The 18365-nt window shown below is 54.6% G+C and overlaps 4 protein-coding genes across 4 annotated transcripts; 1 reads left to right on the forward strand and 3 right to left on the reverse strand.

Moving 5' to 3' along the window:
• Positions 1-3038: 3038 nt before the first annotated feature.
• On the reverse strand, positions 3039-5932 carry B0T15DRAFT_204832 (kinase-like domain-containing protein). Its single transcript, XM_062862618.1, has 3 exons — positions 5763-5932; positions 4207-5636; positions 3039-4137 (listed from the first exon to the last, which is right to left on the reverse strand). The coding sequence occupies exons 1-3, from the start codon at positions 5807-5809 to the stop codon at positions 3371-3373; spliced, it is 2244 nt and encodes a 747-aa protein (XP_062721446.1). The 5' UTR covers positions 5810-5932; the 3' UTR covers positions 3039-3370.
• A 2941-nt stretch (positions 5933-8873) lies between these two features.
• B0T15DRAFT_396394 (uncharacterized protein) lies at positions 8874-12418 on the reverse strand (the record flags this gene model as incomplete). The annotated part of the gene is made up of 8 exons (XM_062864836.1): positions 8874-9351; positions 9427-9671; positions 9754-9766; positions 9861-9920; positions 10001-10731; positions 10810-11206; positions 11325-11525; positions 11589-12418. The coding sequence occupies 8 exons, from the start codon at positions 12416-12418 to the stop codon at positions 8874-8876; spliced, it is 2955 nt and encodes a 984-aa protein (XP_062721447.1).
• A 914-nt stretch (positions 12419-13332) lies between these two features.
• Positions 13333-15031, reverse strand: B0T15DRAFT_533034 (Alpha/Beta hydrolase protein). Its single transcript, XM_062869339.1, has 4 exons — positions 14537-15031; positions 14019-14417; positions 13784-13951; positions 13333-13696 (listed from the first exon to the last, which is right to left on the reverse strand). The coding sequence occupies exons 1-4, from the start codon at positions 14879-14881 to the stop codon at positions 13604-13606; spliced, it is 1005 nt and encodes a 334-aa protein (XP_062721448.1). The 5' UTR covers positions 14882-15031; the 3' UTR covers positions 13333-13603.
• Positions 15032-15605: 574 nt separating this feature from the next.
• B0T15DRAFT_493817 (uncharacterized protein) lies at positions 15606-18134 on the forward strand (the record flags this gene model as incomplete). Its single annotated transcript, XM_062866973.1, has 4 exons — positions 15606-15928; positions 16013-16265; positions 16513-16723; positions 17317-18134. 4 exons carry the CDS (start codon positions 15606-15608, stop codon positions 18132-18134), a joined length of 1605 nt encoding a protein of 534 aa, XP_062721449.1.
• Positions 18135-18365: the final 231 nt, after the last annotated feature.

Genomic DNA, 18365 nt, shown 5'->3' on the forward strand with positions numbered 1-18365 from the left:
TATGTGTTTTCGTTGTCAGCATCCGCTCCAGGTACCGTAGAAGTCCCCGGGCGTCTTGCGGTCCTGATCCTCATGGGGGGATATTTTCCTGAGGATAAATTGCTTGGCCGTTCGGCAGGGTCACCTTGGTGTTCATACCCCTGTTCAGGACGATCAGGTGGTTATGTTTGAGGATGCGGTTGGTGCGGTCGCTCAGAGACTGTCCGTCCGTGATCATGGACTGGACGGTGTTGAATGATGTACTGCAGCATCTTCAGTCCCGTGTAGGGACCGCCCGCAAAAATACGCTTCCAATCTTGAGCCGCTTCGAGGGCGGTAGGTGGCTGCCGAGACAAGGTGCCGATCGGTAATGGGAAGAATGAGAATGAGAATGAGAATGGGAATGAGAATGAATGCCAACAAGGAGCAAGCTGATCGTTGAGAGATGAACCGTTCGAGCCGTGGCCTAACTGCAGCGATGGTGGCTGCGACGTGCAGAAGAGTGCGTGTTCTACCTAGCCGGAGGTAGTGGCGGTCAGGAGATGGCTGAGGGTCCTTACCAGTCTCGGTAGTCGTTCATCACGGTTGAATACGACGTGTGGCTTCATGTCGTTGGTTATAGGAACTCGACGGTGAAGTCCTGAACTTCATGCAGGGCTTGGACGCAGGAGTTGCCTTTTTAGGAGGCTTCTTGGGATCATCGCCATCTTTGCCACCAGTGGTGGCCTTCGACGGAGTCTTGCGCGTTGAAACAGGCATCTTGGCAGCGAGTGATTTGGGCTGAAGTTGTTGGTTGAAAGTGGTGATGTGAGGTTTCAGTCTTCAGAGCAGCGTATAGATTCTGTCACACGGCAAAACGACATCGTTGCGGAATAGCAACGAGCTTTCCTGTATACGGCAGCAGGAAGTCGGGCCTAAAGGAGCTCAATCGTCAGTACCACACATGATTGCCAAGAGGGTGGGATCACGTACACCGGGACACATGTGTGCCCGGAGGCACACAGGTAGCAAAGCTGGCCACCGGCGGCGTTGTCATGGCAGATTCCGGAGCCGCCGCGCGCAGAACACGCGGATTTGACGGATTCGGAAAATGTTGGGGAGTCGCCAACGGTAGATCCGTGCGTCGTGTTTATCCCTGGCCACGTTCGTGATCTGGTGGCATGATTAGCCACAGCAATTGTCGCGGATGGAATGGCAGTGCGTTCGACTGACTGAATGATGATGATGAAGGTCGGAGGAGGTGTGTACATAATGACGCGTCGGTTGATTTCGTCGTCCAGACGGTCTTGCTTGGTTTCGGCGCGATCCAGGCACCAGCCTATCAGCGACTCTGCACCCATGGCTTTTTACTCTCAAGCAACAGGTTGGCTTGGTAGCGCTGCGGCTGTCAGGGGGAGGAGTATTGGAAATTCGGAATGGAATGCTTCGAGAAGAGACAGGAGGAAAGGCCCATAAGAGAAAATAAGGAGAAATACTACAAAGTTGTTTGGACATCATCAAGAATTGCAGGAATTGTTCATTTTCCTGGTTTGCTGTTGTTATGCTCCTTTCCACTTTGGGTTTGTGACCAGGGAAGGGCTAGGAAACATGGGATAAGACAAAAGTTTAGACTCTGTCCCAAACTGGCAGGAACCCCTGAGTTTTTCATCGGCTGTCCCTTCCTATTGTGTATATAATCTTCTGTTGTTCTGGGCATTGTAACGAATGAGCAGGAGCGTCCCGAGCAGCATACTGCTGACCTGGACCAGAGACGGTTATCTTTCTATAAATCAAGATGTAAAGAGTCAAGACGTGCGACTTTAGATCAAGAAGCAGGACTCTATTATTATAGACCCTAGGGAACTATTATTCTCCAATGGCAATCCTGATGTTTGACAATGACTCAACGATATTCGGTCCGTGGTCGCTCCCGGTCCTGTGTCTATGAGAACGAACAAATGGCGATTGAAGTCTTGCAAACTCTGAGCAATCAGTGAATCATTTGATGGTTGACACAAAAGCCCGGTTGATACCCTCTACTCTAGCTATGTGAGCATCTGTGATGACAACCGAGTGTTCCGGGGCTCAACCCTACCTTGTTTGGCATGTAGCCAATAGTCCAGAGCTAGATGAAGGCTAATATCATCATGCCATCCGATTCAACGGCCCGCATCGATAAGGTGGAAGGTAACAGGAAAGCAAAGTGAGGGTTAGAATCACTGCTATCGACCACTCCGTAAACGTGACCAGATAGTATTGTTCAACAATCCCTGCATTATCCGCCTAACGCTTTCCCCATACACAGCCCTCCAAAGCACCACCTGTGTCCGTCTGCGGCGGCTTCAGCGTCTCGCGAACAGTGCACGGAACACTCATCAACAGCAGAGCCATTAGCTTAGTCCGTCTGTTTATACTGTACTCTGAGCTATCCCATATGTCACGCCACTACGGCCCGCGGATATTCTTCTTGGAAATGGAAGAACTGCAAAAGGGCTCCTAGGAAATCTAGGGTGAGGAGAGAAGGACTTCCTCGCCATGCACTGGTCTGGATCACGGGTTCTCATAGGGCTTATACGCGCGTTACTAAGTTTTATTGACCGGCGTCCTCTAAACGCCTCATTTCCATCCACCCATGACCTTCTGACCAGCTGCGGTTGCTTGTTGAGATCAACTGAATCCAGACCGTTCGCGGGTGGGTGGGACGGGGGGTTGATTCGAAACTCTCCGATTACAAGAACCACTCCATGATCCCCATCTAGTCTCGTTCATCGAGCAAGAGCAGGCCTTCTTCAACAAAATGAATCCGAACACATCACGCCATCAGTCCCATGCCGAAGTCCGGTTCTTCCAGGAGCATGAACCCCGGACCGCTTGAACCTGTCTCCATGTTCCTGATATTCACCACGCAGAGCTACCCGTAATTTTGCATTGTGATATCAATGTAACGCCGGCCGTCGCTGCCTGGCGTACACCTGGGCGCTAGCTCGTTTCCCAAAGCCTCGCGCCGTCATCCAAGCGCGTTGTCTGGCCATTTGGGCCGACATGCCGCTGGTTCCTACACCGATAATCTGCGCAAATGTGCATGACCGCATTATCACGGCATTCCCAGACCGGGCGTCGAGGTCCAAGATCAGCACTGATTCCGAGACTCGTCAGTGACTGATGATATCAGTGTGGGTAAGCATACTATTGGACCTTATCCCCCGCGGTCTTTTTCATGAGAGACCACCAGAAGCCGAAGGAACCGTTGCGTGATGTCCCGTCCTTGGAAAGCCGCCTGCCATGATGTGATGTAGCGATGCTCGCGTAATGATGCTTGTCGCCCAAGTGAGACCGTGAGACAACCCCCAAACCCTCGTGTGATGTGAGACACCTTGTTGCCAAGGCATCGCCCCCTGAAAATCGCACGGCATCACCACTCCTCCCATAGTCCCCTCCCCCTTCCTCCAGCACACAGCATCCCAAACCGGGACGCAGCTCCCATCACCGCGCAGTGCATCACCAGCAACACCAGACTCCTCCGCCAGCCCACAAACCAGCGGTTCACCCCGCGCACGCCCGACACCTCCTGACTCTGACCCTGAACCTGACTCCGGGTCCATTGCCTTCCCCTAACCCAGTCTCCGGCCGCTCCATCAGAATCGGAATGCAAATCTAGTGTCGCCAACGCCACCACCCCAGCCACAAATCCCCACTCGGCACTATACGGCCAGCAGACCCATGACAGAGAAAGGATCTTGATCCCAAAGAGCACCGGCCTCAAAAGCGCTGTATGTCGCGTCACCCATCCCGCAGCACGATACCCAGCCAGCGCAGCAGCCTGCCTAACGCGCTCGAAGCGTGTTGTTGGAGGCGGCATGAGTAGGGGAGTGGTGACGGTCGCAGACTGCGAGACGGACTCCGGGTTGAGGCTGAGCTGGGATGAGGGGGATGGGGAACGGCGTGGGCTACGGTTCCCACCAGTGCTGCGGTGGCTGCGGGCGAGGGTCATGGCGTGGGATGTGCTATCGTCTTGGCGAGGTGCTGTTGTTGTTGTTCTGGGGGACGGCGGGGTGATGCGTCGGGCGATGAGAGTGCTGCTACTGCTGGGCTGTGGGCGAGGGTCAGGAGATGCGCGGTTGAATGGGGCGGGGAGCTCGTCGTCTATCGCACTGTTTACACGGGCGCGTTTCGAAGGGTCTGCGGGTTTCTGTACGTGAGTACATACACTGGAGATAGCAGACACGGGTTATTCTGGGGTGGGCAAACCTCCAACGGGTGTGCTGGGCGGCACGGGTGAATCCAAGTTCTGTATACGCTGCCCAGAGACGCCGAACAGTGAGCTGGTGTTCCTAACACCCCTCATCATCCCGTCCAAAGCGGAATCGGCTCCCATAGCGCCCAAGACCTCACTAGCGGTCGGTCGTTCTGCGGGGTTGACGGCGAGCAGTCTCTTGAGCAGGTGGTACAACTTTGACGGCAGGTCCGGCCGTTCCCTTCTCTCGTCCTGGAAGCCCTTCCAGTGGGAGATCTCGGCACGGAGCTGGTCGATATCTTCCAACTCCTCGTGGACCGTGTTGGCATTGTCATATGGCAACCGTCCAAAGCACATAAAATACAGAATCAAACCCAGGGAGAAGATGTCTGACTTGGTGGTGAAATTACCATACCGGCCGCGTGTGTCTCGCTTGAGGACTTCCGGCGCACAGTATGAGATGGTCCCGGTGGACCCTGTCGACTTACGAACGGCATCCTCTGGCTGAACCTCGCCGAAGTCGCTAATAAGACATTTCAGCTGGTTTCCGTCCTTGTGCAGGAGACAGTTGCTTGGCTTCAGGTCTCGGTGGATGTAGTTAGCGGCGTGTAGATATGCGAGCCCCGAGGTGACGTCTTTGAACAGCGAGTAGATCTCTTCGGGTGGTAGACGCTTCTGAACCTGGGGCCGTTCAGCTTGTCCCTTGGACTTGCGCCGCATCTGAGCCTTCAGCTCCTCCTTCGTTCTCGCTTCTTTCGGCATGTCGCCGATGACGTAGTGTAACAAGTCGCCTCCGTTGCAGTACTGCTGGAGGATGAAGGCGCATGCAACGCTGGGCCCGAATCGTGTGAGCTGGACATCTTCCAACCAGACGTGGCGGTACGAGACGAGGTTGGGATGGGCCAGCTTTGCCAGCAGCTCAACTTCGACGAGTACTTTCTCTAACCAAGCGTGATCATCCCCGACAGGAACGCGCTTGCAGGCGAAGTGACCCAGGTTGCAGCCATCAATTTCGTGCCTCACCAACAGCACGACTCCCTTGCCTCCTCTGCCAAGCACTCTCTCCTCGATGAAGAACGTGTTGAAGTAATTCGGGCTGAAAGCCTCCCTCTTTATTCGCCCACCCGGCTGAGGTGCAGGGGAGCTGCTCACAAACTCGGCCGCGCCCACGTCTCCGTCGTGGAGGACCGGCTCGACGAGGCGGCGGATCGGACTCGCGGGGGGTCGCGGCTGCGAGACGTTTTGAGCATTGTGCCCGGCGTGTAACATGCGGAAATAGTCGGGGTCCACGTAGCTCTCGCCATGGTGTGTGCTTTCGTAGTGTCTGTCGGGCGAGGTTGGACGGAGCGGCTGGTGGCAGGTGGGACACTCGTGAAGCTGCAGACCACGGATCTCGAGTCGCTGTGATGATGGGTCTCGGACGACAATGGCGTTGTGGTGTCGGCTGTGGCAGAGGGAGTTTTGTTATTAGCCATGCCCCAAGTCGGTCTTTCACGAAGCTTCGTTGTGCCAAGCGCAGGATTGGAGCAGCGTCAATCGCAGGGGGGTTAGCGAACTACCGATGACGTACAGGACGATCTCACGACCCTCGCGCGGATGATATGGAACGAGCGACATTCTCAACAATGAAAGCCTTCAAGTTAGGCTCTCTGAGTCGAAGTCGTGCATGCTCGTCCGACTGTCTGTTTTCCGTCGAGTTGATGTCATGCGGGTATGTTGAAGTTCAAGTCGTTCCAAGTTGGCTCAAAAGTGGAAGTTCAACAGGTGCGCCGTCCGTGTAGGGGATGCCGTCTTGGCGTCACGAGCCTTGTGGCACGAAAAGGTCCGCCGCCGCCGCGATGAACGGAACAAAGCAATTGAATCATGGAGACGGGAGATTTGCAACATTGTGTGGCGAGTAGTGAACATTCCACAACCTTCGCTCTCTGGGTCATTCTGGAAGCACAGCATACTGAGAAGCTCCTGAATGGTCAACACTGCAGTTCAAGCCTGTCCAAAACCGATGTCGATCCAAACAAACAAGCATTGGCCAATCGCAGAGGACCCACTCACAGGAAGATCCCTGAATCATCGGACAACGTTAGCCCCACCAGGGATTGAATGCACGCCAGGGGGCCTGACCCCGACAATCCCGACATAGCATCCATATCAAAGCTTTACTGTGCTCGAGCTGAGGTAGGTAATGTGACTGTAGACTGCTTTAGTAGGGATACACCATGGTGAGACCGGGGTCTGAGACGTTGAAGAGTGAATAGGTTGTCAAGCTTGTTGTTCGGGAGGTACTTCTAGAGACGGATAGTTTTCACTGAATGGGGTGCTGATGATCAAATCTCTGGGAATAATGGGCTGGGGAATGGCCGGAAGCGAAAGCTAGCCCGCGGGCAGGCCACTGTAGCAGCAGGCCAGCACTGCACCCCATATATGGCAGCGGGCACATATCAACGTCTGGCGGGACGTCTGCCAGTTACCTTGCAGCAGCATTAGAAAGTGTTCAACTCAAGAAGTGTTCTTGAGCTCATGTACGGTCCGCTGCTACGCGGAGAACTCGTGAGGGCTGAGACAGTGTCAGGATTAAGCTCTAGTTGAGGTAGTCAACAGGTCATAGGAAGAACAGAGGTCAGGTGGGTTGGCAGTTGAAAACGGCTCTCTGTGTCTCGTGAAGACCGTTCATGGCGAGCTCTTCTTGTTAGCCCTATGCTTCGTCATGCGTCCGTCTGCCACCGCCATCTGAACTTGATATCGGGTTTAGATACTCCAGCTGACCAACAGGCTCAGTGCGAGCTCCTTCGCATCAGAAGTTTTCACGTCTCTGATTCTGGATTTATAGTTGCCAGCAACTGTAGCAGTCCATCCTAGAGCTATAATCTCCGATGACCCGCGCAGTATCAAGGTACCTGTATGTCTTTCATGTTTGTGTATATACATTCCCGAACAATGAAATTATGAAATAAAGGCTCTTCTCTACTTCGTCCCTGGACCCGAGAACTGATGGCCTTGCGAAGTGCATTGTTAGAGCTCCCTAAGGTACTCGAGCTGCAACCAATTTGCCGAGTTTCATGCCGATTGTTCACCCAAAGGAAACCATCAAGTGCCTTGTAGAGCAAGTGGGGGTTTCTCGTGTTCGAGTCAGAAAGGCACCTGAAGAGTCAGTCATGTCACCAGGACTGGCGAATGACAATCAGGAGGAAGTAGGTTACGTTTCGTGACGTGTATGGGATGCCGATTACCGGTCGGCTGAAGACGAATCGACGTGCATCGTGCGCTCCAAAGACGTCTCTCGGTCGTGGAAGAGGGAGTGGGCCGAAGAGTTCGGTGTGCAACCAGGTTGAAAGCATATGAATTCTTGCAGTCTGCCATCACTACAACCATATATATTGACATGTTGCTGGCATGGCGTAGCGAGGTGGGAAGCGGTACTACGTGGCCAGGTGGCCTAGATTTAGCCGGTCTGTTGGGAGTATCCCCGGCTTCCACCACGTCGCATCCGCGCTCCTTGGATGAGGGGATAGATAGCCCCGGATACCGGAACACTGAGGCGGGGAACGAGATATTAATAGACGTCCAGGTTTGGGGGTCCTGATGATATGATGCTTTACAACACCGTTAGGCCACGGTCCTGGCCACCTGCCTAGGGGAAGACTATAGAGCCCGCTTAAGAAGGCCTGGCAACACAGAAGAAACTGGATCTTAGGAATGTAAATGTGACAAGGCAGAAAGAACGTTGAACGCAGACTCTACACAATCTTGGTCAACTAGCAGTAGGTAGTCCTCATTGAAAGTCGCCCTCTCTCATGTTGCGGTTGCGGCTCAGCTCAACCATTCCCGAAGTCCAGTCCCGAAGCGCACTTGAACTGTCCCATACTATATGTTGCATGCTACCCAGAAGCCTCGAGAATGGTTCCGGTGCTAGGCGAGATTGTGCATAGATTGAGCGCTCGACGAAGCCAAGAATCGCATCCATTGCAGGCGTCTTGATGCATAATGAGTGTGCCTCTCCTAAGGGTCGGACGCTATAAGTCCTGTTTCACCACGAAGCACTTCTCTTGGGGACTGTATCCTCTCAACCTTCACGTCACCCCAGATACATTCCATTTCTGGTCCCCCCTAGAACATAATGCGCGCCCTTGCTCTGTTCCTCGGCCTCGGAGCCCTCAGCAGCGCACTTGCGCAACAATGCCCCGGCAGCTGGTATCTTGAACCGGACGACTGCATCTGCATAAACAGCAGGGACGGCTCCTTACTCAAGACGCAAACTTCGGGATGCTGCAAGGCATTGGGTTACAAGACCTATGACAATGTGAGACCTCAATCCAATATCCATACCTCCTTAGTCCGGCAAGCCAGTCCTGCTGATCACCCTGGCCCAACCCAGATCTGTGCCGTGGATCATAACAAGCGTCAAGTCTTCAAGGACTGCTGCAAGGGCTTGCAGCAGGAGTCCGTGATTGGTCATTGCCGCTGAGGGAAAGGGAAGCTGCTGCAACTCAGACGTGGTGGACATGTTGGTGGTCGGATAGGGGATCTTTCACTGGCCATGAGGTGTGTAGTGTTCAGGTGTGAAATGGCAGCGTGTTTAAACTGTCCCATCCATTACAACATCGTGGCTTGTATCATTAGCGCGCGGCTCCTCCATTGATTCAACGACAGCAGCATAGACGACAGCCTCAGGGGATACAAAATCCTACATGCGCGCCCTCTTTCTCTTCTTTGACTGCCGTCGAGCCTTCTCGTCCTCCGAGTCCGAATCCGAGTCCGAATCCGAGACTTCCCATGACTCCTTGTCCCCCTTTCTCCCCTTACCGTCATCCGAATCATCATCGGAATCCTCGGTCATCGACTCATCGCGCTTGTTAGACTTTCGTCTACTTCGACTTCCGCCCCTGGACCGTTTCTTTGGCTGCTTCTTCAAATTCCCTTCCTCGTCTTGCGACATATACTCGTCATCTCTTTCATTAAATTCCTTCGCGTGTTCCGGGTCGGTGCGGTCGCTCGCCTGCTTGAGATACCGATCGAACTGTACGGCGCTCTTGGCAACTTTCTCGAAATGCGACGCTTCGAGGACGGTGCCCAGCAAGCCCGTGTTGCCGCTGTTCCCGTGTGCGCCGTAGGACTCGTAGGCAGCGATGGCGACGGCGGTTTGGAAGGCGTTCCGGATTTGTCTAGGGGACATGAGTGAGTGCTAGTTGTGTGCGTATACGGTATATACTTGTACAGTTGCCACTGGATAACTTTACCTTGCGTTCCACACGACGAGATCCGGCGAGCGCTTGAGCCGTTTATAATGGTCCTTGGCGAACTCCATGATCTCCGTATTGTTAGAAGCAATGCCGAGCTTTTCCCTCACCATTTTTAGGTTATTGTCCCAGATTCGGAGAGTTCGCTTTAGGTCCAGCTTCTTGTATAGAAGGCTGACGTGGATGCGCGACTTGAATGCTCTGTCGATCTTGCCGACTCGGTTGGTCGTCAGAAACAAAATGCCCTACATGATATTAGACAGCATGATTAATAGCCCGACAGCGGTTGGGGATGAAGCGATGAGGTCAATAAGACTAGATTGAGACATACACTGTAGTACTCGAGAGTCCTCAAAAACACTGAATATTAAAAGATATTGCGCCATTTGTCAGCCAAGGATCTTCGATTCTCTCCCTGTATGGATATGGCAGACGCACCGGACACGATAGCGTTTCGCTGGATGTCCTCTTCGCTGCGTGCGCTTAGGAAGATGCTGTATATAGGATTACCGTCGGTCAGCACCGAGTCGATGAACTTATCACCCAAGTGGGGAAGGCGGATGCCAACACATACTCGGCTTCGTCAAGCAAAAGGACGCATCCCCACTTGTGGGCAAGCTGGAAGTTCTTCTCCAGGTTCGTCTCGACCGCCTCGGCCTTGTCGCCAATATCACCGCACGTAATTGGGAACAGAGGGCGCTTCGTATAGGCAGCTACGCATTCGGCAGTGCTCGTCTTGCCCACCCCAGGCTCACCGTGGAGGAGGATGATCAGACCCCTTCCCTTGCCCGGGACCAAGTCTACCGAGGACAATCCGCCGTTGATCATCTTCTCGGCATCCGCTTGCCGTTCATGGTTTGTAACCAGCCCGAGAACCGTTTTTTTGATGTCGGGGTCGATGACTAGGTTCTCCCACGCATCTTCGTTGCGCGGTATCTCTTTGAGAAGATCGATATCAAAGGTCGCCCAACGCCTCGTCCTGAGGACGAAGCCGTACACATGAGGCGGCAAGAGAATGATGTGTTTCGACTTCAAGAGGCTCGGATCCTCGATGTTGGTATCAAAGAGGTCCCGGTCCTTGTCCCTGAACTCGTTGCGCTCGAGCTCGTCCACCTCATAGTCGTTAAAGGTGATATCGTTTCCACAGCAGCCGGCTTGCTCGCACATGGGATGCATCGTCTTCACGCTGTCCCTCAGCTCGCGCATGTTGTCTGATACCAACCTGTCCTGCAGTCCGAGAGAGGGCTTGTCGATCTTGGTCTGAATGAAAGCGAGCTCGAAGTCGATGATGACTTCGGACTCAACCTAGGATATGAAGAATGTTTAGCAAGGGTCAAGAAAATACTGGGAAGTAGAAACACTCGGGGTGCAAAAGCAGCAAACCTGTTCTGGGTTCTTGTCTAGCGTCAGCCCTTTGTACCGGCGATGCGCTCTCTCCTTGGGATGGGAAAGTTGCTTGAACTTATCGCCACGCTCCAGCAGCCTCTTGCGTATCTCATCTTTATTTTCGTACCACTGGAGAGGTACAACTGGTAAGGCTGTGATGTCGCGTTCACCGTCGAACTTGCGGATCTGGAATGATGCATTGACCGGGCCAAACCTGGTGCCGTCATAATGAATGTAGAAGCACTCAATAATGAAGGAACCTTCAGAGTATCCATCGTCCTTGAACTTTGTGGAGGCGCGATTGATGTCTTCACCCGGGACCACCTGCATGGCACGCTCTTGCGGTGTCAGGCTGACTGGGTCTCGTCCTCCTGTCACCTTGGCAATGCGGTACCTGTGGTTTCCTGGTGAGAAACGGGGGACCTGAAATATGTACGCAATGTTTGAAGATAGACCCGTGGTTGGGAGAATGGAAAAAATGAAAGGCTTTAGCAACGAGAAGCAGGACTCACAGTTGTATCTGAGAATCCCTGGGGGTCCGGACTTCATACCCGGGTTTGAAGAAGTACCACAACTGGCTGAAGGCGATCTTGGTGACTCTGTGGTCGATGCTCTTCTGCAAGCTGAGTGGGTGGGACAGGTACTTGTTAATCGTGTCCGTCAGCAAGTTGAGCTGGTCGATCGCTTCCTGTGACTTCATCTCGGGCACCGGCCTGGCTTGGGCTGCAAGCTTGTTAGTCAATCAATGTGCTACACCTGCGCGGTGCATGTGTCACCTCCCATTATTGATCCCCTCGGCCAGATCTTGAGCATGTTTTCGTATGTCCTCCGCAAAGCGCACCAGCAGCTTGAACGGTCGCAACATTAGCAGCCGATGCTCGTGAGGGCCACGAAGAACGTTGCATCCGGTGAGCTGCTTGATGAGCTTGAGAAGTAGCTTTGACCGGATCCGGATGCGATACGGCTCAGCTAGCGAATGCTGGTTTTCCAAAGGTGACGGCACGTGGCGGACGCAATGCAACTTCGTCACATCCGAGGGGTGGCTGTAGAAGTCGGTTGGGAAGCTGCCGTAGCGTGGCTCCTCGGTGAGTATCTCAATGACGGGCTTCGACGCATCGTCGAGTTCTGGGCGATGCGGCCAATATCCCGGATAGTCCTTCCGGCTGACGTTGAAGTTGGCGCGGCTGTTGAACTCGCTCCACCCCATGGGAACGGCTTGCAACAGCGTAGGGACGTCGCGTTTAGACCTGCCGGCTTCGACCAGGGGAGTTTCGTCGTTGGAGAGGCTTTGGACCTTACGCTCGAGCTCCAGGATTCTCTCTTCGATCAACTCGGCGTAGGCCTTTGTTTGCATGAGCCTTCGCGCAGCTTTCGCTCGTCGCTGGGGCAGCGACGGGAGACGGTGCGGACCGAGGTAAGAGATGCCTAACGATTCTCTTTGAAGCGACGAGAATCTGCTAAACGCCCCCTCACCATCACTATCGATGTCTTCAAAGCCCTTCGCCGGGGGCTTCTTGCTGCCGGGCTTATTGCCAGAGTCCTCATCGGTTTTGTCGTGCGTCTTGCACTCGGTTCCCGGATCCTTGTTCTCCCTCGCATCGTTCATGTTGCATGGGTCATGGCTGACCGTGGCTTTGGGCAGCGGGCTGGCCTTCTGAGGACGTGCATCATTCCCGGGAGGTCTTGGGGAGCTCGGCTTCGAGTCGCCGGCTAGGGTGTCAGCTGCGCTAAAGCTCGAGCCGGAGCAAGAATCGGTACTCGTCATCGGCGGCGTGATATAAGGAGCGTCTGTCATCTCCATCCTCCTTTCAGAATGTGGATGGTGTCGAGGAGTCGAGGAGTCAAAAGTGAGAAAGCGCTTCTCAGACTTATCCGAGATCTAACGCCTGGGCAGTCGTTCGCCAGCTCCCCTTCGTGAAAGCGAATAATCTCGACGGAAGCAATCCAATCAAATAGCCGAGGACAGATGAACTCGGAAACTAAAGTTTGCAGTCCCGCTCATTCAACGGTGTGGGTAGGGAACAGTTGTGCTTTCAAGCTGTTATGGGATTCAACACCGAAAGTTCCGGCTCATGACATCCCTACTCCCGACTTCCAAGGCGACGGGTATGAGCCGCAAGGCTGTAGTAGAGTTCTGGGATTTGGGAGATGGGGAAGCAAAACCACTCACCCGCTGCTACGTCGCTGCTACGTCCAGAGGTCACGATCTCAGGTGGAGATGCTCAGTTTCCCGTCCCGTCGCCATTGCCTGAACCACCCTGTAGATATAATTGGTCGGGTTACGAGACAAGGCAACCTCACTGCCTGAGTTAAGACGGCCGCAGTATCGTCGATTTTGTGTAGAGCCAGAGTTGTTGCCCTATCTAGCTCCAGAAATTGGATGTGCGTAAAGAGGGGAGCTGAATGAGGTAGGTACCTATTACGGGAGATGAAGGCTTGCCTGCATCGTGCTGTCCAACCCACCAACTGTGCCTCCTCGGCCAATTGTGTTACGGAGATGCACGGGACGGCTGTTGCACCGCCGACTCGAAGCGAGTCTAGGGGTAGTGAGGCGGTTCAAAAACCTCCACCTTCATTGGTGCCCCGACGCTCGAGGATAGGACCTATTGGCAAGCGGCACTTTCATGTGTTACCCAACGAGTCTCTCGTTCTAGTTTCCGCATTTGTCTTATCGTCAATTCGTACTTGGAAATAATATTGTGGGGGTTGGCTGAATAGTAGGTCCCCGGGCGCTCCTGCCTTCCCGACTTCAGTGCCCGTGGCAGCCATAACCCCACGACCCGAGGGCCCCTCAATTGATGGTGTTCGTCTGGCTATCAATTTGGATCTTGCCAACGTTCACAGCCTTGCCATAGTTGTACACCCACGTACCCCTGCCGCCCGCCTGTGGTGTGCACCCGGTCAGCCCGAACCGTCAGTACAGCCCTTGTTAACAAAAGCCGCACGCTCTGTGGGTGGGGAAGACGCTTACACCTTCGTCGTCGAGATCGGGCGGGGCCAGGCTCTTGCGGATTTCAGCCACGATAAGACCGTAGCCTTCGTCCTTTTCGGACGTGAACTTGCAGATGTCATGGTGGTCTGCCCGGATGGGGATGGCATCTCCGCAGCCCGGCAGCTGGGCAGAGTCGTTCTCGACAACCTGGAGGGTAGTCCATCTGTGCATCAGCGATGGGAACTTTCAGAAGACATCAGACATCTGAATTTACCTGGATGTATTTGAGAGTTCCAGTGACGCGGGTTGTCAGCGTCTCGTAGAAGAAGGAGGCGCTGATCCGGTCCTCGGCGTTTTTGGACATCCTGCGCTTGTTGAGCAGGTTGGAGAAGGTTCGGGCGAGCTCGTTGATCATTTCCGAATTGACGCCCAGCAGCTTCAGTGTGTGCTCTTGCGTCTCGACACCCAGCAGCTTGAGGATCCTCCTTGCGTATTCGGCCGGCCCAGCCGGGACGGAACCCCGGAAAGGCGTTCCGAGGAAGATCAGGCCGCGGATGTTCTTCACAATGGCCCTTGCGTTGGTGTCTTCGCTGCTCTGCTCCCCGTTGTTGAAGAGCTGGGCCGCGACAAGACCACCCAGACTGTGCGCGACGATGACGATGGGTCGGTTCCCCTTTTATCCATGGCACGGGAATTCAGCCACATGCAGTCCCCATCAAGTGGCTGACTTGAATACTGTAGATGTGTACTTGAATGGAAGGGAAAGGGTGTAGTGATTGGGAGCACACTCACAGCCTCGGGTTCCTTGGACCTCTCGGCCGCCAGCTTGCTGCAGAGGTCGTCCGCGTTGCTGCGAACTTCTGTTTTGGCGAGCTTGCCCGGTTGCAGGTTAAAGATGGTCGAATCGTATCCGAAGAGAAATATGCGAGCCTCAGGGAACTCCTTTGGGAGGAGCTGGGCCGGCCAAAGGACCGTGTCTCTGGTCCACGTCTTCTCCATGTCCGCCCGTAGCCCGTGGACAAACACAATGTCCACTTTAGGGTCCGTTCCCGGGGCTACAAGCACTAGTCCGGTGTTGGCCATTCTGGATGTATTGTGTCGGGCCTGTCGGATTGGAAGTAATTTGCCAACGAACATTTGTCCAGACTCAAGATGGGATGAACTGCGTCCTGTGTCCGCAATCTAGGACCTAATTATGTGATATCTTTCATCGAGCGGGACCTCGACCGAGCTCTGCTTCGTCTTTGTCCTCCCATGGCTTCGAAGTTCCGACCCAACTGTCCAACACGGACCCCAAAGTGCTACCCTCCCAAGTGCCGCTGAGACCAGGGTCCAGACCTGCAGCCTCTGCAGGACCTATGCGGGTTGTCAGCCGTAATCACGAGGCAGCTCTCTGCGGGCCGGGCAACTGCGCCAATGTGTCTTCGCTCGTTGTGGGCGCCATGAGCCGCGCACCGCTATGTGACATGTCCCGGGTAGCTGTCCAACCCCAGTCCCGCACCGCTTGCCGCTCGACTCAGCATCGAGATAACGAGCGGTCCCTGATTCCATTCGTCCCCAGGCAATGAATGATTGCCTATGCCGAGTTCGGTGACCCACTTCCCATTTGGGGTCGCTCGGTAAGAAATGACCACTCTCAATTCAGGGGAGTTGCACCCTGTGAGATTTCCTGAGCCATCTTTCTCATAGGTTAGGGCCTCATCGTCCAAACGCATCAGATCCCAGCGATGACAGGTCGTTTGCGCTCACTCTGGCATCTACCGCGCTTGGAAATCTAGAACTCGCCGCGGGCTTTGCCTCTGCACCATTCTGATGCGACACCTCCTGAACTTCCATTTCCGAACTGCAGAGCTCTTTTGGGATGGGATCTCATCCCTTGAGCATCCCAAATAACGGGCCGGCCTCCAACGTGGGCCAGGTGGAGGTACAGACCCAGAACAACCAGTTTGCTTCTGGAGCGAAAGATGTCCGCGTCGATGAGCGCAAGCAGGTCTTCTACACATACCACATTACTTTAAATGACAGCCCTCGTCCTGACGAGTCACGGTGGCCTGAGTACTGGCGGGATGGTGCAAGATTCGCTCAACGTTCCAACTACTCGAACTCCCCGAACGACTCTCGGTGGAGCGTACTCCTGGCAGACTTTGCCTCGGCCCAGGAGGATGCGAGACTGAATGCGGAAATGTATATATATTATCGTCTCATCCATTGTGCTAGCCACAGAGATCCCCGTGTCTGGGCTTTACTGACTCATAGGAATTTGCACAGACAACAGCGATGGCAGCAGACCTGGCCGAGCGTTAGGAAACTCGAAGAGGCCGTGGTCGCATTTCGGTCATCCAAGCGTCACAAGGGCGGCAAAGAGAGCGATGATTCCGACATTGCAGATGAGCCTCACCCGCCCGATATCGTCACTGAAGACGCCGTCCATGCCGAGCTTGAAGCGTCCATATGCTTCTACAAGCGGGGCTCAAGAAAGCAATCCCCCGTCTTGGGTAGTCTCCGGGCTATCAGCACCAATGTGCATGCTCTCTGTTCCTGGCTAGGGGCACTTCGTGACACCAGGCACCGGTCTTCAGTACTCTGTACGTCTGCACCCAAACACGAGCTCTATGGGGCTCGTCGTCTTGTATTGATGCTGATTGGAATCCTTTATCTGCAAAGTCGCGTTGATGAGCATCATTGAGGTAATTTTCATGGGACCAACCGCTGCCTACCTAGGCACCTTGCTGCATGACCCTCTCGTGACACCGACTGACAAGGGGCAGACAACGAGAGACCAAGACAGACCGGATGACGACGTGGTGGAGACGGTGGCAACCATCGTTCGCGCCTTCACAGGCGGCTTAGACGACTATTTCTCAGCGATGCGGGCCAACCGACTGACGAGAGCGATGGAAACGGATACGATCGAGATCTTTGAGAGCTTAGCGGCCATTTTCGTTCAACTTCTGGAGTTTGGACGGAGGAGGCTTAGGTGTAGGTCCTAGTTAGATCCTAAGCACCGAGCTTTTCTCCTGGTTAGCATCGTGCAGCTGACGAGTCCAACCCCAAGCAGCTCAACGAGGGACTCTGGATGACAGCATCAATCGGCTGACAGGAGCGTTGTTGTCCGTCAAGAACGCGGTGAAGAACAGAGAAACGCAGCGGCTGTCGTATGACATGCCCCTCGATCTCCCACGCCCGGATGAACAGGGTCTCGTCATCAGACATCTTTTTCATTTCCTAGAATCGTTCCAACGCCAAGGCTCCCAAAGGCCAACTTCGCACCCTGATGCGGCCGGTAAGGCACCTACTCTCAGGAACCTGGTTGTCGCGGCCCTTTCTGCTAGTATCAGCTGGTGACGAATAATTGCCGACTTAGGCGGACCGCACTGACACATCTTTGGTCTAGGAATCGAGGGAGTATCGGGGTCCGGCCGGGCAAGGACGGAAACTCGGCTTACACGTAGGGCTTCAATGGGATTGAGGGATGCGGGTACGTTCCCCATGGCATCCTCACTCTCCGTGCTTTTGGAGAGAACGCACTGCATCCTTGGATAGGCGACTAATGACGAGGACCTCAAACAAAGGTTCCATCCCTGCCGAGACGCTTCTCGGCTATCTAGGCTACGAGGATGCCGGACAATCGACGCGCGAGATAGACAGCTGCCTCCGGTTGGCGAGGCCGAACGCGCGAGGCATGCGCACCCTGGCCGCCTTCACGAAGCGCAGGGAGTACCAGAAGTGGCTAAAGACCGAGTCGGAACACTCGGCGTTGCTAGTGCGGCCCAGTTCCACATGGGCGCTGGAGCAGACGCTGCGTCGCCGTTCCTTCTCACCCCTGTCGTTCCTCTACGCCCGCCTCGCCCGCGAGTACGCCGGCCAGAGCCGCGTCGTTGTCCTTTCGTACTTTTGCGGCCTCCACGCTCCCGGTGGGGATGCTGCCCCTGGCGCCACTGTCACACGAGCGGCCGGCGGGACCGCCCATCTCCTGTCCCAGCTCATCGGCCAGCTGCTGTCGCACCCTACTGTGGCGCGCATCTACGCAGAGGAGCCGGTCCTGTTCGACAGGCACTGGACGAAGGGCATCAAGGCGTGGAGCGTCAAGAAGCTAATCAAGGTCTTTTCGGCGCTGGTGGGACGGCTGCGACCGCACAAGCTTGTGATCTTCTGCTTCATCGACGCCATCACCAGGCTGGAGACGCGCGGGCCCGGCCGGGAGCTGCACTTACAGGAGGACGCCGAGAGCCTGTTCGCAGAGCTGAGAGATCTCGTCCAGGAGCAAAAGAAGGGGCGCAAGAGGATGAAGGGCGACTATATGGTATTCAAGCTGCTGGTGTCGGCCGGTGCGAGGCGCGTGGCTGCGCAGAGCTTTTTCGACACAGGCGAAGTCATCGACTTGGGTTAAAGGGCTTTGAGCTGGGTCCGCGGGTATCATACTAGATTATAGAAAGCGTATAAATCGTAGCTCAAGTCTTATCCCTAGCCCTTGTCTTTGAATGTCAGAACCAGCCGTCACAGGTACCTAGTTTAGGTGACAGACACACACTTGGACTTCAGTTAATAGAACAATAACGTATCTTATCAGCGAGCGCCGCATATCACCGAGCGCCGCACCTTTCTACACTACATGTCACCT

The sequence above is a fragment of the Chaetomium strumarium genome (genome assembly GCF_033439665.1).
Source record: "Chaetomium strumarium strain CBS 333.67 chromosome Unknown B0T15scaffold_4, whole genome shotgun sequence".
Lineage (NCBI taxonomy): Eukaryota > Fungi > Ascomycota > Sordariomycetes > Sordariales > Chaetomiaceae > Chaetomium > Chaetomium strumarium.